Source organism: Plodia interpunctella, chromosome 30 (genome assembly GCF_027563975.2).
Source record: "Plodia interpunctella isolate USDA-ARS_2022_Savannah chromosome 30, ilPloInte3.2, whole genome shotgun sequence".
Lineage (NCBI taxonomy): Eukaryota > Metazoa > Arthropoda > Insecta > Lepidoptera > Pyralidae > Plodia > Plodia interpunctella.
This window is the reverse complement of record NC_071323.1, coordinates 3350407-3377886: the sequence shown is the minus strand read 5'-3', so window position 1 is coordinate 3377886 and position 27480 is coordinate 3350407. Positions and strand designations below refer to the sequence as shown.

Sequence of the window (27480 nt, the reverse complement as noted above, 5' to 3'; positions counted from 1 at the left end):
TTTCACGGCTAAACCGCTGGGCCGATTTTGATGGAATTTGGTATGCGTGTAGTTAATGACCCCTCTTCAAATATAGGCTACTTTTTTCCCAAAACTCAACCCCCAATTGATTATAATGGGGGGGGGGGGTGAAAGTTTGTATGAAAATTGTGTATGTTCCGCTTTTGCAGATCAATTCACGCGGGCGAAGCCGCGGGCAAAAGCTAGTTATAATATAGTAATATAATCTATACTTATATTATAAAGAGATAAGCGTTTATGAGTTTATATGTTTGAAGCGGGTAATCTCCGAAACTACCGTACCGATTTCAAAAATTCTTTCATCATTAGAAAGGTACATTCGCCAAGATTGCTGTAGGTTATTTTATCTCAAAATTCCCATGGGAGCGAAGCCCCGGGGCAACATCCTAACTAATATTTCAAATGTGAAAGTAAGTTTATTACCTCTTCACGCTCTATCTGCTCAACCAATCTTCTTGAAATTTTGCATACATGTAGTTTGAAGTACGGAAATATACATAGGGTACTTTCGACCTGGAAAAATAACAGTTCCCGTAAGAAATTTACACGGGCGAAGCCGGAGCTTTGCTCCCGTGGAAATTTTGAGATAAAATATAGCCTATAGCAATCTTGGATGATGTAACTTTCTAGTAAAGAATTTTAAAAATCGGTTCGGTAATTTCGGAGAATACCCGCCTCAAACATATAATCTCACAAACGCTTACCTCTTTATAATAATAGTATAGATGTGAAAAGTTTGTGAGGATGTATATTTGTTACTCTTTCACGTAAAATCTTCTGGACGGCACGTTATGAAATTTGGTACACGGGTAGAATATAACCTGGAATAACTTACTACTTATCCCGAACGGGTACGGGTATTTTTTATCCCTAAATTCCCACAAGATCGAAGCTCCGTGGCGCAGCTAGTTAAAATATAAATTAATATTACAGTTTGTGTATCCATATTGAGTCATCACTCGTCGCTATTCAAAGAACGCATAGCGGAAGATGCTGAACTTCGAGCCATTTTGTGGTCGCGAGCGACACAAGATGGCGTTGCGGACGCCTTGATCGCCGTTTACAACGCCGTCGCCGAGGTTAAGAGAGACAATATGATGGTAAATTGTGTTTTTATTATTATTTACATTCATTTAGTCGCAGAAAATCAACTATGTCTTAGAAAGTGTATTTTTAATACTTTTTCAAGACCATTTTCGAAAATGTCAATTTTTGAAAATGGCAAATTTCGATAATGACCAAATCTGAAATTGATAAAGAAGCGGCGGCGGTGTAATGGTTAAGACGCCCGCCTGTAAACCAAAAGGTCTCAGTTCAAATCCTACTCGTGCCACACGAGTTTGTACACCAATCTGACTCATGTATAGTAGTTTTCATCGACCACCACTTGCTTCCGGTGAAGGAGAACATCGCGAGGAAACCTGCACACTGGTTGATTATTAACTTGTGTGTGAAATGGAGAAGGCAATGGCGAACCACCCCTTTAATAATGCCAAGAAAGTTGTTGTGTGTGTTTCATACCACGTAATGTCCTCAGACAAAAATGGACAAACTCTGAAAATCATATATCGTACTTGTACAGTCAACAGCCTCAATATTACTATTACCGCGTCCTGCAGGTCAATGCGGGGTAACTTCATGTACTGTTGACTGTACGTAGAAATACTAGCTATTGCGCGCGGCTTCGCTCGCGTGAATTTCATAGTAAAATCTCGGTCATTCTTTTATCGCGTATTCTGTAAGACTTATAAACATATTTGATTAAAATTCGTAATTTTTCTCATTTTTAAGTTCAAATTCCTGTTTTCCGCTACCCGCTTCCTTCTGTGTAGGGATCAGGTACCGTTTCCAACATATTGTCCCATTGCGTTCTTCGCAATGTGTCCCGCTCCGTTTCCCGCTACTTGCCTCGCCTATTTCCCCGCTACGTCCCGTTACTCTTACCTTACATTTTTTTACATTTCAAGTTATTTTCACTTTAAAAATTGATGAAGCGTATGTTTATCAAATTTCAATGCTTTTTATGTTGAAAGTTGTATTAAGTCCCGTCCAATCTTTCACCCCCTTTAAAAGGGGCTGAGGATGAATTTTCAGAGAAATTTTCATTTTAAATTCCCAGGAAATAATAGAAAAGGAAGTGATGCCTCAGCTGTGTAGTGATAACAATTTGTCAGCCCTGAGAGTGTTGTCGCAGTTTAAAGGTCGCGGGTTCGATTCCCTGGAGAGCTGCGTGCAGATCCAGCACTTGGAGTTCCTGCTGCGGTGCGGGCCGCTAGAACGCCACACTGCCGATCTGGTGAGTGGGCTTTCGCAAAATGACACGCTCACATGTTTAGGTCGCTTTGGCTAAATGACTTAGAAACGTATTTGGGGCACTTTCGCAAAATGTCATTTTCGCATAATATCAATTTCGCAAAATGACATGGTGACATTTTTTATCATTTTCGCAAAAGGTCGTACTTTTTTGAAGTGTCTCTCACAATACCGCCTTCGCAAAATGACTGGTGATCTGGTGAGTGGAGACTTTCGCAAAATGACATAGAAACGTGTTACATCAATTTACGTGTTACCAAAATTCCAAATTTCAATTTATGTCGTAGTCATTTTTCAAAATATTTTTCGCACAAAGTCACCTTCGCAAAATGTCGTGTAAACATGTCGTGTGTACATTTCAAACACACGTTTCAGATCATCTGGTATATTAGCAGTGGGCTGTCAGAAAGTTTGCGTTTGTCACAAACAGCTGTTTTATTCCACCGCAACATACCGCCGGCGAAGGTCGCCGACCTCGCCGCCGCCATCTTGTCCAACCAGGTTGTTCGTGAGGTATACAAATTTGTATGTTTGTTTGTAATATCTTTATTAATATAGTTGTTCGGATTGTTAGTGGACTGTGTTTGGTGGTGCTGGCTTAGGTTCGTCGCTGGAGAGAATTAAAATTGCAGGCGATGTCGTGACGATGCTTTTATTTGGACACACACAGGAAGAAGAAAAAAATTACATTACAATGTTGCCAGTAGTAAATATTAAACTTAAACAAACTTTGACGACCTCGGTGGCGCAGTGGTAAAGTGCTCGCCACTGAACCGAGAGGTCCCGGGTTCGATCCCCGGTCGGGTCATGATGGGAAATGATCTTTTTCTGATTGGCCCGGGTCTTGGATGTTTATCTATATATGTATTTGTTATAGAATATAGTATCGTTGAGTTAGTATCACATAACACAAGTCTCGAACTTACTTTGGGGCTAGCTCAATCTGTGTGATTTATCCTGATATAATGTTGCTAGTCTCAACAATAGTATATAAAATAAAAAGCTTTAATTGGTTACTTACAATTTGAGTGAGAGCTTTTGCCCGCGGCTTCGTCCGCGTGAATTTGTCACGGGATCATTAATTTTTCCGGATTGAAAGGTTCCGCACTTCAAACTACATGTATGCAAAATTTCAAGAAGATCGGTTGAGCAGATAGAGCGTGAAGAGATAACAAACTTTCATATTTTAAATATATAATTTAGGATTTTCGATCACACACGGCTGTTTTAACCACTGTATCACAATCGCTTTAATAAATATTGAAATAATATAATTTTTTTTTAGGAAACAATAACATTCTTAGCGTCAGAATGCAGCCAGACTTCAATCGACAGCGCAGAGTATATCCCTCTGTGGCAGCAGTTGTTCAACGGGAACACAACCGCACTGCGCGACTACATGAGATACATAGCCGATGTGATGGAGTGTTGGCTTGAAGACGGGACGGATGTGAGTTCACGTCTTTAGAATTTACGGGGTGGGCCAAGCCTCTTCCCATTTTTTTTGACAATGTTATGGTTTTTTTTTTCTAATCTGCCTTTAACTCATTATTTAATATACAGCGATGTATTTGTAGGTTCTCCCAGAAAAACTGGCATCGTTACTAAACCTAACCACCGACGTACTGTCCCTGCAATCCGCAGACACGTCCACGGATATATCATCAGACTTATCCGCGGATCTGTTGAGCAGATGTCTGAGAAGGTGTTTAGCCTCGGAACTGGTGTCAGTCGCTGCTGCTGTGTTGGATGTTGGTGGGGGAATGCGCGATGACGTGTGGCCGGTGAGTTTGTGTGTAATATTAACTTTCTTTGTATGTCAAACTAGCTTCTGCCCGCGGCTTCAATCAATCAATCTTTGCTAGAATACAGTATAAAGGTGTTTCGTATAAGGTGTATTCCACCATATGGCAAGGCGTGCATATTTTAAATTATAAATAGAATTTACAAATGATAAGATTCGCCCGCGTGAATTGCCCACGGGGACAGTTAGGCACCCTATGTCCTTCACCGTACTTCAAACTACATGTATGCAAAATTTCAAGAACATTGGTTGAGTCGATAGAGCTTGATGTGGTAACAAACGAACTTACTTTCGCATTTGTAATATTACTAGCTTTAGACCGCGGCTTCGCCCGCGTGATTTTCAACGGGGCAGTTATTTTTCTGGGATGAAAGGTACCCTATGTCCTTCTCCGTACTTCAAACTACATGTGTGCAAAATTTCAAGAAGATTGGTTGAGCAGATAGAGCGTGAAGAGGCAACAAACAAACAAACTTACTTTCGCATTTATAATATCATTTAGATTTAACACATTGAACTTGTTCTTGTTGTGACCTTATGTATAGTGATAAGGTCTATAATTGAATGTTTGTATACAATGACAGGTATGGTGACGAGAACTCATAGTTTTAAAGCGAAATTTGACCTTATGTATTTAGTGATAAAGTCTTAAATTGACTAACGTTTTTAACTAATAGTGTTAATAATAATGTTACTAATATTTAACAGAAAGGAAATTTTGATAGTGATAATTGATACTAGGTTCACTGATTTGAAAATAATCTATATACTGATAAGGTCCAAATTTGAATGTTTTCAGTATATCAGTGTGGAGAGGTGTCGCGATGAGAAATTAATGTGTGCGTGTTGCCTTCTGTTGCTACACGCGCCTAATAATTATTCTGATAATGTGTTGAAAGCTTTACAGGTTAGTTCAAAAAATAGGAGATCATTTTTGTTTTTTTTTTTTGGGAATTTTGAGATAAAATATAATCAAATGGCAATCTCGGATAATGTACCTTTCTAATGGTGAAAGAATTTTTGAAGTCGGTTCGGCAGTTTCGGAGATTGCCCGCCTCAAACATACAAACTCACAAACGCTTACCTCTTTATAATATAAGTATAGACTAGTTTTTGATTTCCGGCTTCGCCCACGTGATTTCCCACGGGAGTAGTTGTTTTCTGTGATGAAAGGCACCCTATATCCTTCTCCGTACTTCAAACTACATGTATGCAAAATTTCAAGAAGATTGGTTGAGTGGATAGAGCGTGAAGAGGTGACAAACAAACTTACTTTCGCATGTATAATATTAATTAGGACTTGGCTGCGCCCCGGGGCTTCGCTCGCGTGGGAATTTCGGGGTAAAAGGTGAAAAAACCCTATGTATTATTCCAGGTTATATTCTACCCGTGTACCAAATTTCATAACAATCCGTCCAGTAGATTTTGCGTGAAAATACATCTACATAAACTTTCACACTTATAATATTAGTAATATTAGTATTCCGTCCTGGCTTCGCTCCGATAAAAAAAGTAGTTGTTGTGTTAATCGTGAATGTTTTGTCTAGTCTCCATGCCGAATTTCATCAAAATCGGCCCAGCAGATTTCGAGTTTATACATTAGAAACCAAACAACTATTTTTCTCTAGTTACAAAAAAAAAATAATTTTTTTTTTCAGATTATATTTTCGAGAAACGACGTGGAAGACACGACACTTTTAAAAGCGATTAAAAAAATGGAATCTCTCATTTCTGATAAAGAACATAACCTTGACGATGTTGATATCAATAAAGTAATTATTAATTCAAGTTTTTTTTTAAAACGAAATAATTTTTATTCTTCACTACAAAAATATAGTTGATTCCGTAATTAAATTGTGACAAAAATAATTAATTAGCTAAATTAATCAAATTGCATCGGGAAATGTGGAGGCAGAGAGACGCCTTTGCCCAGCAGTGGGACACAATATACTAATAAAAAATAACGTGTTGCTCTCCGCGATTGCCTTCAGAAGTGAAAACTTGAATATTAACGTCGTGCTTGACGTCTTACGAATTTTCGATCAGGGTCACGCGTGTCCTGACGCGAGTTTAACATTTTCTAGCCATCACAAGAAGTGCACAGCGCCGCTGAACAAGTTTTCACTTCAAAAAATTAAAGAAATAATTTTCATTATATAGAAATCTTTGAACCTGGTGCCTTTCGATCAAAATACTGTCAACCAGAGTTTCCTCGCGATGTTCTCCTTCACCGGAAGCAAGCGGTGGTCGATGAAAACTACTATACGTGAGTCAGATTGGTGTACAAACTCGTGGTGTTTACATTGTTTATGAGTTTGGTCTACAGTGTTGCATGAGCCTCTTAATTCCTTTTTTATCCAAGTATTTCTCGACGACCTCTGTGGCGCAGTGGTAAGGTTCTTGCCACTGAACCGAGAGGTCCCCGGTTCGATCCCCGGTCGGCTCATGATGGAAAATGATCTTTTTCTGATCGGCCCGGGTCTTGGATGTTTATCTATATATGTATATGTTATAGAATATAGTATCGTTGAGTTAGTATCCCGTAACACAAGTCTCGAACTTACTTTGGGGCCGGCTCAATCTGTGTGATTTGTCCCAATATATATATTTATTTATTATTTATTTCTGTTCTGGCTACATTATCATCTGCAGCCGTCCGTGACCCAGTGCTGGGCATAGACCTCCTTCTGTCTATATAATCGGCTTGTTGTGATTCATTGATATAAGTATATCTAGTTTTTAAGAACGCAAGCTGTCAGTTCTCCTTGAACGTGTTGAAATAAAAAATTAAATAAATAAATAAAATACATTTATATGTATTTTATTTATTTATTTAATTTTTTATATAAAATACATTTATATGTATTTTATTTATTTATTTAATTTTTTATTTCAACATGTTCAAGGAGAACTAACAGCTTGCGTTCTTAAAAACTAGATATATATATATCAATGAATCACAACAAGCCAATTATAGACAGAGTAAATTATAGTTGAGTATTTTATAATACTCATGTGGCGCGAGTGGGAAGCTTTTTTTTTTTTAAATTTCATGACTCCATCGTCCGCCAAAACGATGATTTTGCCAACGTCAAGGTTGAGAAGTGACGTTTCGAGCGCTGCGCCCGCGCTGTCGTTACAATAGTTCAAATTTGAACAAAGACAATAATTTATTTTAAACTATATGACTTTTGTAATAATTAATCTGTATTGTGTCAATTTAAATTTTATGAATGTTTGATTTTGGTAAATGATTTTCTTGCTCAAGAAAATTGACGGATCGTAATGACAGCGCGACAGAAGCGGTGGTGGTGTAATGGTTAAGACGACCGAAAGGTCCCAGGTTCGAATCCTACTCGTGCCACACGAGTTTGTATACAAATCTGATTCATATATAGTAGTTTTCATCGAACACCACTTGCTTCCGGTGAAGGAAAACATCGTGACGAGACCTGCACACTGGTTGATTCTTATTTACTCGTGTGTGAAATGGAGAAGGCAATGGCAAACCACTCCATTAATAATGCCAAGAAATTTGTTGTGTTTCATTCCACGTAATGACCACGACCCTCAGCCATGAGGACTACGACTAGGAAGAAGAATGACATGAAACGATCTGAGAAACACCCAGGATTCGTACCTGGGATCTCTCGGTTCACAGCCACATGACCGCTCCCTTAATAAGCATTTACGTTTGTTATTTTCAGACGATAAGTTTAGTGATAAAGTTACGAAAACGAAGCAATATGGCGGACAAGCACGCGCGGATATTGCAAAGACACGTCATTATGTTTTTAGGTAAGAGTTTTTAGTTTCACTAGTTGCGCCCCGGGGCTTCGCTCCCGTGGGAATTTCGGGTTAAAAAGTATTCATACATCCTCCTTATATATTATAAAACAAAGTTCGCTCACGCATCTGCCAGTCTGTTCGCGATAAACACAAAAACTTATGCACGGATTTTCGTGCGGTTTTCACCAATAGATTCCTGAGGAAGGTTTAGGTGCATAATTGATTATGTTTCAACCCGAGTGAAGTCGCGTAGTTAAGTTAAGTAGTTATCATTTACTTTTCAGACCAAAGATCCATACATAAAATACAAGTTTGTTTGTTAGACAGATTGAAAAATCCCCCGACTTTCAACATTCATTTCGCTACAACTTTTGAACGGCCGAACAGATTTTCACGAAACACGACTAAGAACACTCGGGATAAAAAATTATCTATGACACAAAAAAAAAAACTAAACGAAAATCGGTTCATCCGTTTGGGAGCTACGATGCCACAGACAAATACACAGACAGACACCACGACAAAATTATAACATCCCTCTTTTTGCGTCGGCGCGGTTAAAAATGATAAATACATTCAAAGTGAAGTTTTTTTTTAAACAATGTTTTTTTTTTTTTCATTTGTTTATATTTCCAGGCAAATACGGTAATAAAATCGATGTAAACAAGAATTGTGGTTGGGCTAGTGTTGTCACTTCTAAACTGAAAGATACGATATATTTAGGTTTACCACTTTTAGCTGGAGATAAGATAAAGGTGAGAATGAGAAACGTATGCATGATTACTGGTGTCTAACGCATAACCTTCCAAAGGGGCATAAGGTACATAGATACTAATATCTTTTGTTCTACGACTTTTGTCTAAACGTAATAAATATAAAAGCTTTCCTTTGTTTTTGTTTTATTGTCGTTTCTATAAAACGTTAACTCTATGTTCGATTCCGCTACATAACGCTACTGCACTGCCTCGTGTCGCTCGGCTATTGCATACAGTTAACATGTGTAGAATCGCAAATTAGATTGTATTTTTTTTATGAAAAAAAAAATACGAATCACGAAAAGTCGTAGAATAAAAGTTGCTTGTTTCGATGTACCCGAGTAGTCTTTAGGAGGTTTTTGCGTTTGATACCAGCAACCCTGTATATAATACCCATATTTGTTAATTGACGTCCTTGGAGAAAAGGCCGCGGTGAAGTTTGTTGCGCCGCTTCTTCTTCACCTGCGCTTTGGAAGCCGGCAGTAGACTTGGTTTAAGTAATTTTTTGACGTCAATAAGTGATGTATATCATCCTAAATTGAATAAACAATTTGAATTATATATGCAACTAGCTACGCTCCGGGGCTTCTCTCCCGTGGCAATTTCGGGATAAAAAGTACTCTATGTGTTATTCCAGGTTATATTCTACCCGTGTACCAAATTTCATAACAATCGGTCCAGTAGATTATGTGTGAAAGAATAACAAACATTAAAAAAGCTTTATTTCATTAGCCAAATGTGTTTTAACAACATACACATAACACATCCTCATAAAACTTTCGCGTTTATAATATTAGTTATTTATAAATAAATCATTCATTCATTTGAATGAATGATTTATTATTAATTAATGAATTAATGAATGATTTATAAATAATGATTGATCATTAATTAATTAATTAATTCAACTTTAATATATGTAAGTCTTTCAGATAAATTTGCAAGAAATACTCAAATTGGCCATTGAAGACGAAGACTGCGAAGCCTTGTCGCAGCTTTTGAAGATAATATGTGTTACTTGTTAGTTTATTGTTTACTAAGTATTTATTAATTACTATCTGCGCCCCGGGGCTTCGCTCCCGCGGTAAGTTCGGGATAAAAAGTACCCTATGTGTTATTCCAGGTTATATTCTACCCGTGCACCGAACTTGATAACAATCCGACCAGTAGATTTTATTACAGTTTCAATTTTAACTTGTTCCTGTAGTGGTATATCTATGTTGATAAACTGTAAGAAAAAAAAACCGTGTTAAATAAATAAATAAATATATTAGCAAATATCACACACAGATTGAGTTAGCCCCAAAGTAAGTTCGAGACTTGTGTTATGGGATACTAACTCAACGATACTATATATTTTATAACATATTCATAGTCTTGCTCTCCGCGATTGACTTCAGAAGTGAAAACTTGAATATTAACGTTGTGCATTTTTGACGTCTTACGAATTTACGATCAGGGTCACGCGTGTCCTGACGCGAGTTTAACATTTTTCTATCCATCACAAGAAGTGCACAACGCCGCTGAACAAGTTTTCACTTCAAAAAAAAAAAAAACAAAAAATCTATAATAAAAATCATTACACAGATCCCCCATATGGGGGATCTCTATGAGTAGTCCCATAGAAGCCAAAACAATTTTTTTTTCTTCTAATTTTTGTCTATCAGTCTTCCAGTCTGTATATTTATTTGTACGTATCTAAAAATAAAATCTGGTAAAGGTAGCACCGCGATACGTTGCTTAAAACTGGAGATATTGACAATCATTATTTAACGTAACAAACGCGGGTGATAGCTAGTTTTAGAAACACTTTTCCGGCGTAGAAAAAACGCTCGTGCGAACAGGCCCTTATATATGTTCACGTTGCAGTGGACTCACGTCGCGACCCCGCACTGCTGTCAACTATGACAGTTATATCGGTGGCGCTGTGTCGCGCGGACGTCGCCACAGATGTCGCGCGACACGCCATGACATATTGCAACACGACGGCGGCTGCGCACGAGTTGTTCTCCGTGAGTATATTTCGTTTTTAGACAACTGTCCAGAATGTTTCGTTGTGTTTTCAGAGTGTTATGTTTTCGGGGCTTTTAATGTGTGTTCTATATTCGAATGTCTCTTTCAACCTCCTATGTTCCCGGTTTCATTTTTGGCTGTGACGCCCCCAACCATAAGTCATCGTAAATAAAAAAAAAACATCTTTGAGTTGTGAAGATTCGGCTGTGATTTCACGACCGGCCGCCTATTTGACTACTGATATCGACAAGTCTCCGATCTATTAGACACGACGCCGACTGCGCACGAGTTGTGTAGCGTGAGTATAATGTTTTTAGACAACTGTCTAAAATTTAGCATTGTGTTTTCTGAGTGTTTATTATGTGTGTGTTTTATATTCTATCTCTCTTTCATTCTCGCATTATTCAGTATGAGTATGTTATTATTACAATATATTTCTGTCTGTTATCTAAAATGATAACAGACAGAAATATATTGTAATGTTTCCATAATGTTATCCTCGCGCGTCGGGAACACGCTAGGACGAAAGTGAGTTACATTTTTCGGCTGCGACGCCTCAACTCTGGTTTCATTCGCAGCTATGAAGTCCCCATACTCATATAAACATAAAAAATCTTAAAATGTTATTTACATGATAGACTGATATTATATCGACATTTCAATTTTTCATCCTCGCGTGTTCGCGAAACCCCACTAACAAACATACATACACACATATATCCTCACAAAGTTTCGCGATTATAATATTAGTAATGTATACAATGTATATGTATTACTATGTATGTATGTGGATATGTATGTGTGATATCAAATATTCAAACAAGTCGAGAATCAAAATCTTACTATCCTACTAAATATTACAAATGCGAAATTTAGTGAGAGTGTATGTTTTACTCTTTTACGTAAAATCTGCTAAACGGATTGTTATGAAATTTGCTACACGGGTAGAATATAACCTGGAATAACACATAGGGTACTTTTTATCCCGAAATTCCCACGGGAGCGAAGCCCCGGGGCGCAGCTGATTAATAATTGGTTGCTCACAGTTGATAAGCTCGGAGCAATCTCCCGGAGTTAGATTAATGCTGTGCAGCTGTCTCCCGGCGATGTCCGACGAGCTGACGGCAAGCGCTCTTGGCCGCGCACGCGCCATGATGGGTGCCCGCGGTGAGTGTCTATGACTGCGGCTATTACCTCTTAAAAATTCAAATAAAACTTATGATCAAAAGTTTAAAGTCGAATTTTAGGCAGAATAAATATAATAAATATATTATGACAAATCACACAGATTGAGCTGGCCCCAAAGTAAGTTCGAGACTTGTGTTATGGGATACTAACTCAACGATACTATATTCTATAACATATTCAATAGATAATATAAAACAAATATAATAGAAATAGATAAACATCCAAGACCCGTGCCAATCAGAAAAAGATCGTTTTCCATCATGACCCGACCGGGGATCGAACACGGGACCTTTCGGTTCAGTGGCAAGAACTTTACCACTGTGCCACCGAGGTCGTCAAAACGTCATTAAAGAATATTTTCAACTATTATAGATTTTTACGAGAAAGACCACGGACCAAAAATTAAGAGGATCCGGCATACGATATATCTAACTAAACTTGTCTGACGATGAGCGGGGGTGGGGTATGAAGCACCGCGGTAGCTCTGCCCTTCTTATATAGCTTTCTCTTTCTAATGTTTAATCAATATATATATATATAACTCTTCAGTTACTGGGTGACTGACTGACAGACAACGTACAGCCGAAACTACTGGGCGTAGGAAGCTGAAATTTGGCATGTAGGTTCCCTGGGTGTACAAGTGTACACACTATGTGCACTAAGAGAGGATTTTTGGAAATTCTACCCCGAAGGGGGTGAAAGGGGTGAAAAGCTTTTATATGAAAGTTCTACACCGTTGAAGTTAGTGACTTGAAAATTGGATTTTAGTTGTTTACAACAAATTAATGAATACGTGTTTCAGTTTTTCTTTTCCTGAAAATTAATCCCCAACCCTTTCAAAAGGGGGGTGAAAGATTGTATGAAACATAATACTAATTTATTTTAATTTGAATAAAAGGCTTAAAATTGGTAAACATACTCTACATCATTTTTCTTTGATATTTACGCGGACGAAGCCGCGGGCAAAATCTAGTTAATTATAATCTAAACAATAATAGACAACTTCATCTATCGACAAGTAGCAGAACTAAGTTGGAATTTATCAAATAATATTTTTATACTGGACGACCTCGGTGGCGCAGTGGTAAGATTGCCACTGAACCGAGAGGTCCCGGGTTCGATCCCCGGTCGGGTCATGATGGAAAATGATCTTTTTCTGATTGGCCGGGGTCTTGGATGTTTATCTATATATGTATTTATTATAAAATATAGTATCGTTGAGTTAGTATCCCATAACACAAGTCTCGAGCTTACTTTGGGGCTAGCTCAATCTGTGTGATTTGTCCTAATATATTTATTTATTATTTATTTATTTATATAATAATTCTGATGTACGAATTTAAGATAATATTTTTGGAAGTTTTTTTAAATATGTACTTACTATAAAAACATTGAGACAGACAACACTACATTCTTAATTAAAAAAAGAAGATTTAGTCACTTTATTATTATAGTAAAGATGTTTTTTTCAACATAATTGCTTAAGGTCACGCGTCTCGCTCCGCCTGACGGAAGTCGGTCGGAAAATGAAATAAGCCCCGCCCCTTTTCGCCGCCTGCGCACATCTGATTGTAACCTCCTTGTTCCTCTTTCTTATTGGTCCGTGAGAATGACGCGTGAAAATTGATTTCTTCTCACTTCAGGTGCAACAAAACTGGCTGGCTTAGATTTGATCGACGCATTAATACCAGCAATCGAAGATAATCATTCTATTATCACGTCGCAATTAGCATTTGTGCTCGATGATGTCTCGAAATGTGATTTATACGACGCAATATCCACTTTCGAAAAAGCTAAAAGGTTATTCATTGAAAAAATTGCACTGTTTGATGATAACAATGTTGATTTGTTATTTAAAATGTTGATTAGTAATATAACCGTGGGTAAAGTTGAAGGATTTAGTGTTAAAACTTATGTGGTTATGACAGAAGTGTGTGTACAGTTTACGAAAGAGATTAAATATGATAAATTTGATGATTGGACCATTGTGGACATGATATTCGAGGTCGAAGAAAGGGATTTGTATAAGACTCTGTATGTGCTAGCTGTTGTGAAAAAAATATATAACTTCGATTCGAGTTCTTGCAGTAAGATTTTTAATAATTCTATTTTGGATGACGTCTACGGATTCACGTATACCGAAGATTCGAACTTCGAATTGGAAGCCGTTTTGGTTTTTATAAAGGAATATGCTGACGTTCTATTGGAGCATAATTATGAGGTATGTAATATTACTAATTTTTTTTTATACAGGGTGTTCGATAAACCCCGTGCACATACGAAACATCTTGATAGGGTACCTCAGGTAGATTCTTTATGCGAAGTTTTCAGTAAATATCAACATTTCCAAAAAGCAAGATAAAAAAACTTTAAAAAATGTAATCTCGACATGTAAAATACGGCACTATACTATTTGAGGTCAATGTTCCTTTTGCACTACACACACACACACAGATACACAGACAAAACTGATATTATTCCATCTGCTTGACGCTACTATGGACGCCTGGGGGCTTACCATCATCTCTTAACGCGATCCACTTTACGACCTAAACTGAACTGCATCGCAAATTCGTACAATCGACTTAATTTTTAGTATTAATACGATTTTAGGTGTCTAAATTGAACTGAGTTGCATTGGAATCGTACTGTAAAAGTTGATGGTAGGCCTGCTGGTGTCTACAATTCACAGCAGATTTAATAATTATTATCTTGATATTAAAAATGATATTTAGAAATGATAAATAGATATCATCCTGTTTTGTATGTGCACGAGGTTTATCGAACACCCTGTATATGTATGACATTCAGGTGGAATCCTGCAACTCCATTTCGAAGCAGATAACAACCGATTAAGCTAAGATTTTGTAAGCTTGGATGACAATGCGGCTCCCGACGACTGAACTCCTCAACAGTTTACTGCACATATTAGATTTGAATCAAATCATTTATTCGGAAATTTATCTTATCGATATATTTTCATTTAATCAGAATGCAACAATCTCTCTCTGACGATAAACGCTTGTGTCAAAACTGTCATTAAAAAAAAAGGTTATTGAAAAGTGATTTGATAGCTTTCTTAGGGTGATATTCTAAATAATTAATTCTATAAGTATATATTACCCTTAGCTATAATTGTTGAACATACAAAAAATATAACGAACTATATGTTTCTTCGCTCCTGGGGCTTCGCTCCCGTGGGAATTTTGTGATAAAATATAGCCTATAACAATCTTGGATAATGTCCCATTCTAATGGTGAAAGAATTTTTGAATTCGGTTCGTTAGTTTCGGAGATTACCCGCCTCAAACATACAAACTCACAAACGTTTACCTCTTTATAATAATAGTATAGACTAGTTTTTGATTTCCGGCTTCGCCCGCGTGATTTCCCACGGGAGTAGTTGTTTTGTTGTTCGGGATGAAAGGTACCCTATGTACTTCTCCGTACTTCAAACTACATGTATGCAAAATTTCAAGAAGATCGGTTGAGCAGATAGAGCGTGAAGAGGTAACAAACAAACTTACTTTCGACGCTTATAATATAATAATAGTATAGACAATGGATTTTTTTTTTCAGAAAACCATACAACTTCTAGCTTTGATTATGCGAAATATATCTCCTAAGCAGATTATAGACCACAGAGAAAGCCTGAAAAGTTGTCTATCAAAATACAAAAACACACTGAGATATTTTCCGAAAATTCTAGAAAACAGTTTCGTAATATGGTTGAAAAACTTCTCTATACCACAAATACAGGATATTTTCATTGAAGAATCACATTATATAAATATTAAAGCGTTGAATATATATTTAGATGCCACAGAATTTTATCTACACAGCTTCATGGACAAATTGAAAATGTGGCCGAAATATGCGCTGAGGAAATACGCGGATGGCGCCACGAGCGCCGAGCTGTCATTTCTGACGGATTGCCTGACAGTCGCTGTCAAAGTGACAGGGTTCGATGTCAAACGAGTGCTTCTGGAGGGGAAGTCGAGCGGTGACTACGTCGGTGTGAAGTTTTGCGCGAAATTCATGAAGGCGTTTTTGGATTCGATTTTGAAAAAACCGTTTGTGTTGTTGAACGATGACATGGGAGATTGCTGTTTTATCTTGGACGACGTCGTCAAGTATTGCATCAAGAGGAAGTGTACCGACAATTTGTATTCACTAGTTTTGGACTTGGTGAACGAGGTGGGTCGACTTTTTTATTATCTGTCTACATGTCAATTGGCAAAAGACAAAGTTGTGTTTTGGGTTACACACTGAACCGTGTTTCAATATTGATATTATGACATACTATATACCGTGTCAATTTCCACATTGACGTTGGCAAAATCATCGTTTTGGCGACCGGTGGAGCCATGACACTTAAAAAAAAATCACGGGCTAACGTACCCTAATAAGATGAGGATTTCCATAAAAAATCCCGACACAATCTGGCTATGATCTCATACAAAGAGGCAGTCTGGGCCGGGCACGTGATGAGGGACAAAATATGTTAGCACTCTGTCTACAGTTTTCTCTGTCTACATGTCCTTCAATACCGCTCAAGGGTGAATTTCACGAGCGTTTCGAACTTCGCCGCGGGCTGGAAATTAGACCTTCACAAGCACTTTTTCACGTTACTAGACGACCTCGGTGGCGCAGTGGTAAAGTGCTTGCCTCTGAACCGAGAGATCCCGGGTTCGATCCCCGGTCGGGTCATGATGGAAAATAATCTTTTTCTAAATGACCCGGGTTTTGGTTGTTTATCTATATATGTATTTGTTATAAAATATAGTATCGTTGAGTTAGTATCCCATAACACAAGTCTCGAACTTTGGGGCTGGCTCAATCTGTGTGATTTGTCCTAATATATATAATTATTTATATTCTAAATTAAATAATATTTACCAAAGCTACAAACTACTATCATTTCGGAACGACCACTGCTGAGAAGAAATGCCGAAAGAAACTCATTTGAACAGTGTTGGTCCCTATCATGCCAGAAGGGCTTTAGAAAAATATGGTAATATTTTTAAATATAAATCCTTTATTCAAATACCTTGTTACTTTTAGATCTGGCCAGTGTACGAAGCAAAAACGAATTTCCAACAAAAATACCAATTGTTGTACAATATGTCTCTGCTCCCGAAGACACTCGGCCGGGAATCGAACCCGCTAATGTGGGCGGCCTCGCAATTCGACGCACCGGACAACAGGGAGAATAGTGCGAGGCTGCTTGTCATTCTGCCCGGCGGGGATGCATTTGTGTGAGTTTCTGAAGCCCTGTACGCAAAACGTCGTTTTCTCAAAATGTCACTTTCGCAGAATGACTTCTTTCTTTCCGTTATTTTTGCGAAATTAGATTTTTGCGTAATGTAAATTTTGCAAGACCGTCATTACGCATAATGTCACTTATGCACATCGTCATTTTCGCTTGTGTGAACATGTAGTTTTTGCTCAGTGACATTTTGCGAAAGTGACACGTGAAATCTGTCAGAATCTAATAGCAGGTGACGCTGAATGTCGGTATTGTTTAATAAATGTAAAAGCTTGTAATGTCAGATCCGTAAAATGACACAATAGCAAAATGTCATATAAAATTGACCTTCGTATTTTCTATTTTCACAGTGATTGTCACGCGAAATTCGGCGCGAACTGTCTCGGCGCTTCGCTATCTGAGTGCCCGGCCGCCACACTGCGGGCGCTATATGACGCCCTGGCGGCCAGACCGAGCGCGTCGCTGCTCAAAATGGCGTGTGTCCTCGCTGACACTGGTGAGTCGCATAATGTCAAATTTTGCAAAATGGCATCTTTTTAAAAATGACATCTTTTTAAAAATGACATCTTTTTAAAAATGACATCTTTTTAAAAATGACATCTTTTTAAAAATGACATCTTTTTAAAAATGACATCTTTTTAAAAATGACATCTTTTTAAAAATGACATCTTTTTAAAAATGACATCTTTTTAAAAATGACGTCTTTTTAAAAATGACATCTTTTAAAAAATGACATCTTTTTAAAAATTACATCTTTAAAAAAAAGAAATAGTTTTGAAAATGACATCTTTTAAAAAATGATGTTATAGCTGTTATATGTATTCATTTTTATTAGAAATTTCTTCATAATCGGTTTAGCAGTTAGCAGTGAAAGCGGAACAGACAGACTTTAGGATTTATAATATTAGCTTCGCCCCGGGGTAATTTCGAGATAAAAAGTACCCTATGTTTTATTCCAGGTTATATTCTACCCGTGCACCGAACTTCATCACAATCCGACCATTAGATTTTGTGTCTCAAACTCAAACTCAAATATGTTTATTGCAGTAACTGTGCAGTACAAGGTGTGGCACATACCATACAATAGCTTCAACAGTTCACCCTTACAGCCGTGCAATATTAGCGTTAAGTCACACTTATAACACATTATATGTTCTATGTATGGGTACGTGCAGTACTTACGAATTAAACTGTTTGGACAGCTTATAAGTAATTTGTCTTTGCACACGATGTAATTATTTATGAAATACATACCTATTTACTCACGTAAGGTATGAGTATTACACTCATATAATTCTTCCAAATTGTAAAACACATGGTCTAATAACCAAGCCTTAAAGTTAAGTTTGAATAAGTGACTATTTTGGATACATTTGATACAACACACATCATAAACTTTCGCATGTATAATATTAGTACGATTTAATATGTAACAAATAAATAAATATATATATATATATATATATATATATATATATATATATATATATATTTATATTTATTTATATATATATATATATATATATATATATATATATATATATATATATATATATATATATATCTCTCTCTCTCAGACGAAGACATTGAAGAGAAGTGGTGGGACAAAGCCATGGACGCGTGTTGCGCCTCGATAGCCCAATGCGGCGACTTCGACGCGTGCGACAAACTACTAGCGTTCACCGTCGGCAGTTTGTCGCTCGGCGCGTGTCGCCGGCTCATGTTGCCGCTTCTGAGGTACGTTGATTTTATTGTAAATAGTAGCTTTTGTCCACAATTTTGTATGTGTGAGTAAAAATCCGTTTCCCTCGGGAATGTCGGGAAATAAATAAATATATTAGGACAAATCGCACAGATTGAGCTAGCCCCAAAGTAAGCTCGAGACTTGTGTCATGGGATACTGACTCAACAACACTAGATTCTATAACAAGTACATATATAGATAAACATCCAAGAACCGGGTCAAACAGAAAAAGATCATTTTCCATCATGGCCCGACCGGGGATCGAACCCGGGACCTTTCGGTTCAGTAGCAAGCACTTTACCACTGCGCCACCGAAGTCGTAAAAATCCCTTCTCAGTGCTAGTACATTGTCCTAGGAACCTACACACTAAATTTCAGCTTTACGGCTGCTGGTTGTCTGTCAGTCAGTCACTCTGTAACGGAAGAACAGTAGTTTGTAGCTTGTGAGAAATAACTATAAATAAAAAGATTGAAGAAAGAAAAAGTGCCTGTGAAGGTCTAATTTCTGAATAAATGATTTGAATTTGAATTTTTGGAAGAGTTTTATATATATATTGATTGATTGATTGATTGATTGATTGATTTTTTCCGTTTCTATTTCTCAAGTCGACATAATATTTTGAGATTAGGTTATACAGGTATAAAATACTAGAGGCAAGCCGCGATTTTGCTCGGGTGAAACCATAATAAAAATTAGCCTAGTATATAATCACTCCGAGTACACTACACTAAAAGTAGTCACTCCTGAAGGTTTCGTCTATCTCTGTGCCAAGTTTCATCGAAATCTGCTTGGTAGTTTTTGAGTTTACGTCATTACAATAAAAAAAAAACAAACATTGTAATAGTTTTTTTTTAATAATATTAGTATGGAAAATGTATAAATACAAAGTACTTTTCAAGGTACTTTTTATCCCGAAATTCCCATGGGAGCGAAAAAACCTATATAAATCAACGATATTTTTTCCAGCGATATATCGATTTTCGATATTTATTTTCAGATATCGAATTCGTATCGAAATCGATATATTTTTCCGATCCGATTTCTAAAACAAAAAGGAAAAGAGTAAGAAAATATCGATATATCAAAATATCAATATTTTTTAATCAACATTTATCGGTATATTTGAAATATATCGATTCGATATTTCTTTCCCATTTGCCCACCCCTACCTGGGCGTAGCTAGTTTTGTTTATATTTTTCATTCTTCAGGTACTCAACGGCCTCAAAATGCGAACAGTTCTACTCTCGCCACATCAAGTCTCTGTTGTCCAGCCTGAGCCAGGAGCCACGTGACCCCGGGGCCGCAGACAAATATCGGCAGTGTATCGTCGAGAGGACTAGAGCTTTGTTACTCTTGGAAGTGGCTTTTGAGAAGGTGTAGTATATTTAACAGTTTGTGTATGTCTTAGAGGAGCACTCGATTTCCGTGGATGTCGTACGAGGCGACTAAGGGACACTGAGCCTAGCTTAGAGGTCGGGACCGAGTTTTTACTACTTTCTTCTTCATTGTCGTATTCCTCATGGCCGAGGGTCGTGGTTATTACGTGGAATGAAACTCACACACAACAACTTTCTTGGCATTATTAATGGAGTGGTTTGCCATTGCCTTCTCCATTTCGTACACAAGTTAATAATAATCAACCAGTGTGCAGGTTTCCTCGCGATGTTCTCCTTCACCGGAAGCAAGTGGTGGTCGATGAAACAACAAAAAAATATGTACAAAATTGACATTCAAATTCAAAAATCAAATCATTTATTCAGAAATTAGACCTTCACAGGCACTTTTTCACATCAATTTTTATATTAAATAGTAGCTTTGACGACCTCGGTGGCGCAGTGGTAAGGTTCTAGCCACTGAACCGAGAGGTCGCGGGTTCGATCCCCGGTCGGGTCACGATGGAAAATGATCTTTTTCTGATTGGCCCGGGTCTTGGATATTTATCTATATATGTATTTGTTGTAAAATATAGTATCGTTGAGTTAGTATCCCGTAACACAAGTCTCGAACTTACTTTGGGGCTAGCTCAATCTGCGTGATTTGTCCTAATATATTTATTTATTACTTATTATTTCTCACAAGCTACAAACTACTGGCATTTCGGAACGACCGGCTTGTATGATATATAATTTACAGATACCTCTGTCTAGTCTGGAGTCCCCTCAGTCTGCACTTTATCAGCACATGGAGCCCAGACCTGATACAACTAATTACCTCACTTGGACCGTGTGCAAACTGTGTGTCACGCTGAGGAGGAAGGTAGGGAGAGAAGATATTCAGGACGTATTCAGGCAAGTTATTGTTAAATTACGAGAAAAAGTTATCAAGCATTTATATTTTGACGATATCGGTGGCGCAGTGGTAAAGTGCTTGCCTCTCAATCGAGAGGTCCCGGGTTTGATCCCCGGTCGGGTCATTATGGAAAATGATCTTTTTCTGATTGGCCCGGGTCTTGGATGTTTATCTATATATGTATTTGTTATAGAATGTAGTATCGTTGAGTTAGTATCCCGTAACACAAGTCTCGAACTTACTTTGGGGCTAGCTCAATCTGTGTGATTTGTCCTAATATATATTAATATAAATAGATATACATCCAAGATAAACATCCAAGACCCGGGCCAATCAGAAAAAGATCGTTTTCCATCATGACCCAACCGGGGATCAAACACGGGACCTCTCGATTGAGAGGCAAGCACTTTACCACTGCGCCACCGAGGTCGTCAATATGTAAAATGCGACAAAATTATAAGCACTGATGGATGGCCTCTAAAACGACGAAATATGACTGGACAAGATTTGATTACACACAGAAAAATTCAGTCTCCAAATAACTCCTTTTGTCGTCGGGGGCTAAAAAGAGTTTTGTTTTTGTAAGATGACGTGGTCGTTACAGACGCTACCAGTGCGCCATCTACAGTTGCCTATGCGCAGCCATTTGCAAATCCAAGCCTGCGGTGAAGTATTACAGTTTGCTATTGGGGCCAGACGCTTGGGACAAGATTGACGATCCCAAACTTACATACAACATTCCTATTATCAAGGTAGTTTTATTATATATATATATACGATTTTTGTCTAAACGTGATAAATACAAAAAAATATTTTATTTAGTTTTAATGTCGTTTCTATAAAACGTTAACTCTATTCGATTCCGCTACATAACGCTACTGTAAAATACAAATCACGAAAAGTCGTAGAACAAAAGTTGCTTGTTTTGATGTGCCCGAGTAGTCTTCAGGTTTTGCGTTTGATACCAGTGACCCTGTATATACTAGCTTTTGCCCGCGGCTTCGCTCGCGTGAATTTCCCACGGGAACAGTAATTTATTCCGGGATGCGAGGTACTTCAAACTACCATGTATGCACATTTCAAGAAGATTGATTGAGTAGATAGAGCGGGAAGAGATATATATATATATACTAGCTGGTGCCCGCGACTTCGTTCGCGTGGCCGAATTTAACTGGACCATTATAGAGTCTTCTTCTGGTGTTCCAGATTTACGATTTTTATACTTCAACAGGAAAAGCTCGTCGGGCTGAACAACTTCGATAAATTTAGTTATAATTAAACGTATGCGAGTTATATTATTAGTGATTTTTAACACGTAAATATCATGTCGCAATATTATAAATGCGAAAGTTTGTTTGTTTGTTTGTTTGTTTGTTTGTTTGTTTGTTTGTTTGTTTGTTTGTTTGTTTGTTTGTTTGTTTGTTTGTTTGTTTGTTTGTTTGTTTGTTTGTTTGTTTGTTTGTTTGTTTGTTTGTTTGTTTGTTTGTTTGTTTGTTTGTTTGTTTGTTTTTTGTTTGTTACTCTTTCACGCAAAATGTACTGGACGGATTGCTATGAAATTCGGTACACGGGTAGAATATTACCTGGAATAATACCTTTTATCCCGAAATTCTCACGGGAGCGAAGCCCCGGGTCGCAGCTAGTGTATGAATAAAAATAAATAACTACCATCACAGAGACGTCGCAAGACCCGACATTGCGTGTCGGTAGCGGTGACCCCCTCACCCGGCACCAGCACCAGCACCAGCACCAGCACGGCCACCGGCATATTCCTGAGAACACTCTCCGAGCATGCGCACAAGTTTGACTTGTACCCGAGGGAGCCGGAGCAGGTGGTTTTTGAATGGATTTTTATTTGATAAATGGTTACACGTCACACATAATTTTAACTTATTCTTGAGAATAACTTGTTGTTCGCTCGCGAACACAATAAATTTTGTACAAAATTGCGAATATTTCAAAAACGACTTAACCGATTTTGACGCTGCACGAACTTCAAAATTCTATTGACAGATACATACTACATACCTTTTAAATTTCATCAAAATCGTCAGACCAACGGTTCGAAAGTTATCGCATTACAAAACATACATACAAAAAAATTATTTTTGCCCTTTGTTGATTTCTAGACTTCGCTCGCTCGGTCAATTCATAGAATAAATAAATAAATATATTAATAATAAATAAATATATCAGGACAAATCACACAGATTGAGCTAGCCCCAAAGCAAGTTCGAAACTTGTGTTATGGGATACTAACTCAACGATACTATATTCTATAACAAATACATATATAGATAAACATCCAAGACCCGGGTCAATCAGAAAAAGATCATTTTCCATCGTGACCCGACCGGGGATCGAACCCGGGACCTCTCGGTTCAGTGGCGAGCACTTCACCACTGCGCCACCGAGGTCGTCATTAATCGTATAATATTACCTGGACACATAGGGTATTTTTTATCCCGAAATTCCATCGGGAGCGAAGGCCTGACGCGAAGCAAGTAATTACTAAATATCCCTCAGGTGGAGGTCCAAGAAGTAGAGATTACAGACAGCCCACTAAACAAACACCCGCTGGCTCCGACAATAACGGCGCTGCTGTCGCACGCGGCGGCGCTGCCGGCGCTGGCGGGGGCGGGGCTGGCGGGGGCGGCGGCGGGGGCGGGGCTCCGCAGCGCGCTGGCTGCGCAGGTTACTCTACTGTTACGATATTAGTAGCTTGTGAGAAATAACTAGAAATATAAAAATTGACGTGAAAAAGTGCCTGTGAAGGTCTAATTTCTGAATAAATGATATGAATTTGAATTTTGAATTTGAATATTAAAAACCCCCTTATTAATAAAAAGCTTATTCTCTGATTAGCCTCGGAATAGTTATTCTTTGTATTGTCTTGTTCTTTCAATGTCAAATGTTGATAAGAGAGAGAGGGACAAAACAAAGATTTACTACACCAAGCCTAATCAGAGTTTTAAATGTTTATTAATAAGACGGTTACGGTTCTGTGATTTGGATAAAAACACTTGGCTGCAAAACAATATTCCGTGTCAACCTTGACGTTGGCAAATTCATCGTTTTGGCGAACGATGGAGTCATGAAATTTAAAAAAAAAAACACACTTGATAATTTTTAAGGAATTTCTTTCGTACAGTCAACAGCACATCAAGTTAACCCGCATGAACCTCTATGTCGCGTCGATAGAGGCGAGTTTGCAATTAATTTGGATAGGTCGATGTGCTGTTTACTGTACACTAATAACTTTCTGTATTATATTCACAAATGTAAAACACTTTCTGTAATCCTTAAATATTATAAAACACATATTTTTTCAAATTCTTACTCTGTTGTACTGTGACTCGTGTCGCCAAATTTTTTTTAAAATGTAAATATATTCAATGTACAGAATTTTTTTTACTGTTCTATTATTCTGTTATATTTACTGATTTGTATGTATGATTAAACTTTATTATTCCAGATAAAAATAATAAAATAATGAACGGCAACTACTCTTCGAACACGTCCTTTATACCCCCCTTTTCCGGACCCGTTTCATGGTCAATTCCTTCGCCCTCCACGAAATCTTCACGACTCTGGAACGCTTTGTCCGCTGACATTACCGTCTTAAACAGCGGATTTTCTTTCGAGAAAAGAGTTCATTCTCATCTTTGGGACTCCTTTTCCTCGTGATTTTCTCTTTTCCGTTTAGATTTTATCTGTATTTCTTGGATAAAATTTTGGTTTGTATGTATTCATATATTGATATATATGTAGTCTTATGTATATATGCTTTGCTATTTATATTTTATATATGTAGTTATTATTGTATTTTAGTATGTGGTAGTACTTATTTGTGTTTAAGATATTTTTGCTCCGCACAACTTTTCTCTGTTTCTCCTAATGGTTAGCCGGGAGAGAATGCTTATAGCATTCAGTTCGCCATTTGTTTATAAGTATGTTTTTACTTGGAACAATAAAGTCTTATAAATAAATAAATAAAAACATACGTACGTACAAACATACATAAATGACAGATTTGACGCTAAAATAATTCTCTCCCAACATAAAAGAAATTAAACGCTAAAGCGCAACGAGGGGCGACGGAGCAATGGGGCCGCGCTCTAACCATTCTATATTTCTCCCCGTAGTGTATCTGCAACTGTCGCGCGGTGCTATCGCCTCACGCTAACACACTGCGCCCGGCGTTGCTCGCGTTCGCAGCGTGTACTCTACTACAAGGACGTATCAATGGGCTACATGTTGATATCGTATGTGTAATATATTTTTTAATATTGACTGCGACACTGGAGGTCCCGGGTTCGATCCCCGGTCGGGTCACGATGGAAAATGATCTTTTTCTGATTGGCCCGGGTCTTGGATGTTTATCTATATATGTATTTGTTATAGAATATAGTATCGTTGAGTTAGTATCCCATAACACAAGTCTCGAACTTACTTTGGGGCCAGCTCAATCTGTGTGATTTGTCCTTATATATTTATTTATTCAGTTTCACCTGTCCCGTTGTCTGTAATCAAATCTTGCAAGTTAGATTTCTCCTACTTCCAGTTGTCCTGCAGAGTTGAAATTTCCCAAGTCGCTTCAGTTTCCATGACAATGCATTATTATGATGCGCATGACCTGATAGTGCAGCCCGGATCGGCTCCAAACGAGGGAACTCCTCAACGGTTTACCGCACCTTACCTATACCTTTTGACTATGTACATTATGTACTTTTATATATTATTTGAAAATAAAAACATTAATGGTAAGCCGATCTGGCATGATAGGGACCAACACTGTTTAGTTAGTAGCTTGTGAGAAATAACTATAAATAAAAAGATTGACGAGAAAAAGTGCCTGTGAAGGTCTAATTTCTGAATAAATGATTTGAATTTGAATTTGAATATAGTACTTTAATTTAATAATCCCACGGGAACAATAACTTTTTCCGGGATTAAAGGTACCCTATGTCCTTCTCGGTACTTATATGCGAAATTACAAGAATATTGTTTGACTATACGCGTGAAGAGCTAACAAACAAACAAACTTACTTTTGTATTTATAATATTAGTATGGATGTCTGCGTTTGAAGGTGTCGCGGTCGAGAAGAGAGACACGTTTCACATTGTTAGTGAAATAAAATATTAATATCTACATATTTTTAGCTGGAAACCCTAACATACTGGCGCGACGACCCATCCGTACCGGAAACATCGATACCCCACCTGCAGACTACCATAAACGCCCTTATTACCGAGGCCATAGAGTCCAGAGATTTCTTACAGATTTTAGACAGTTTTCTAGAAGTGTACGCTAAATATGTGACGGTTGATTGGAGTATAATCGAAACTCACATTAAACGTAAGTAGATTTTGTTAATGCTACCTAGAGAAAGGTTTTTAAATCATTCTCAATGAGAATGGTTAAAAAACCTTTGTAATGACAAAAAAAAATGTTTTTATTAGTGATTAGATATCCTCATCACTAATAACATCTGTTTTTGACGACCTCGGTGTCGCAGTGGTGAAGTGCTTGCCTCTGAATCGAGAGGTCCCGGGTTCGATCCCCGGTCGGGTCACGATGGAAAATGATCTTTTTCTGATTGGCCCGGTTCTTGGATGTTTATCTATATATGTATTTGTTATAGAATATAGCATCGTTGAGTTAGTATCCCATAACACAAGTCTCGAACTTACTTTGGGGCCGGCTCAATCTGTGTGATTTGTCCTAATATGTATATTTAATGCTCTGACAACTAGGGACGCCGACGACTGCGCGAAGTCGCGACGATAAAGTAAGAAGCAACGGGAAATACCCTCAGATGAAAGAGAGAGATGATTGTACTTGTTCTCTTTTCAGATCGAACGTCCAAATGTTTACCAGTTGTTCAAAAATTACTAAAAAATAAAATCGATTTACCGCAATTGGTTCAGACGTTTCTTCAAATAGACTTAAAAGTTTGGCTCGAAGATGTCAAAATGGCCGAATGCTTCGGCGCTGCTCTGTCGTGTGAGAGGGAGAGGGACAGCGCTATAAGCAGCTTCAGGGATATGTTGAAAAGGGTGAAACAGAGCGAGTCTTACATAAAATTATTGTATTATGTACAATTGGGATGTCAAGACGTGTGTGATGAGGCGAATTTCAGGTAAGATTATGTAAAAAAGATTATTATTTAATAATAAAATGGATTAAACTCTAACTAAATAAACTATTTTCGAAGTAAATCATGTATGAGTATATAATTAGTTTTATGTTTGGTGTGGGGCGGTGCCATGCATGCCATACCACCACTTCC

The 27480-nt window shown here is 37.7% G+C and overlaps 1 protein-coding gene across 5 annotated transcripts in view; it reads left to right on the top strand.

Moving 5' to 3' along the window:
* The window catches only part of LOC128682481 (uncharacterized), a 60275-nt gene that overhangs the window by 4944 nt on the left and 27851 nt on the right, over positions 1-27480 (top strand). For all 5 annotated transcript variants that reach the window (XM_053767178.2, XM_053767176.2, XM_053767177.2 and 2 more), the window contains exons 7-29: positions 955-1121; positions 2141-2317; positions 2710-2847; positions 3620-3784; positions 3912-4118; positions 4938-5045; positions 5797-5910; positions 7846-7936; positions 8564-8682; positions 9615-9702; positions 10552-10694; positions 11742-11862; positions 13527-14104; positions 15463-16080; positions 16948-17141; positions 17503-17648; positions 18730-18889; positions 20107-20272; positions 21032-21186; positions 21792-21939; positions 22864-23019; positions 26351-26546; positions 27045-27330. In XM_053767178.2, the coding sequence (XP_053623153.1) occupies positions 955-1121; positions 2141-2317; positions 2710-2847; positions 3620-3784; positions 3912-4118; positions 4938-5045; positions 5797-5910; positions 7846-7936; positions 8564-8682; positions 9615-9702; positions 10552-10694; positions 11742-11862; positions 13527-14104; positions 15463-16080; positions 16948-17141; positions 17503-17648; positions 18730-18889; positions 20107-20272; positions 21032-21186; positions 21792-21939; positions 22864-23019; positions 26351-26546; positions 27045-27330 (4441 nt within the window). The remainder of the gene's footprint in view (positions 1-954; positions 1122-2140; positions 2318-2709; positions 2848-3619; positions 3785-3911; positions 4119-4937; positions 5046-5796; positions 5911-7845; positions 7937-8563; positions 8683-9614; positions 9703-10551; positions 10695-11741; positions 11863-13526; positions 14105-15462; positions 16081-16947; positions 17142-17502; positions 17649-18729; positions 18890-20106; positions 20273-21031; positions 21187-21791; positions 21940-22863; positions 23020-26350; positions 26547-27044; positions 27331-27480) is intronic.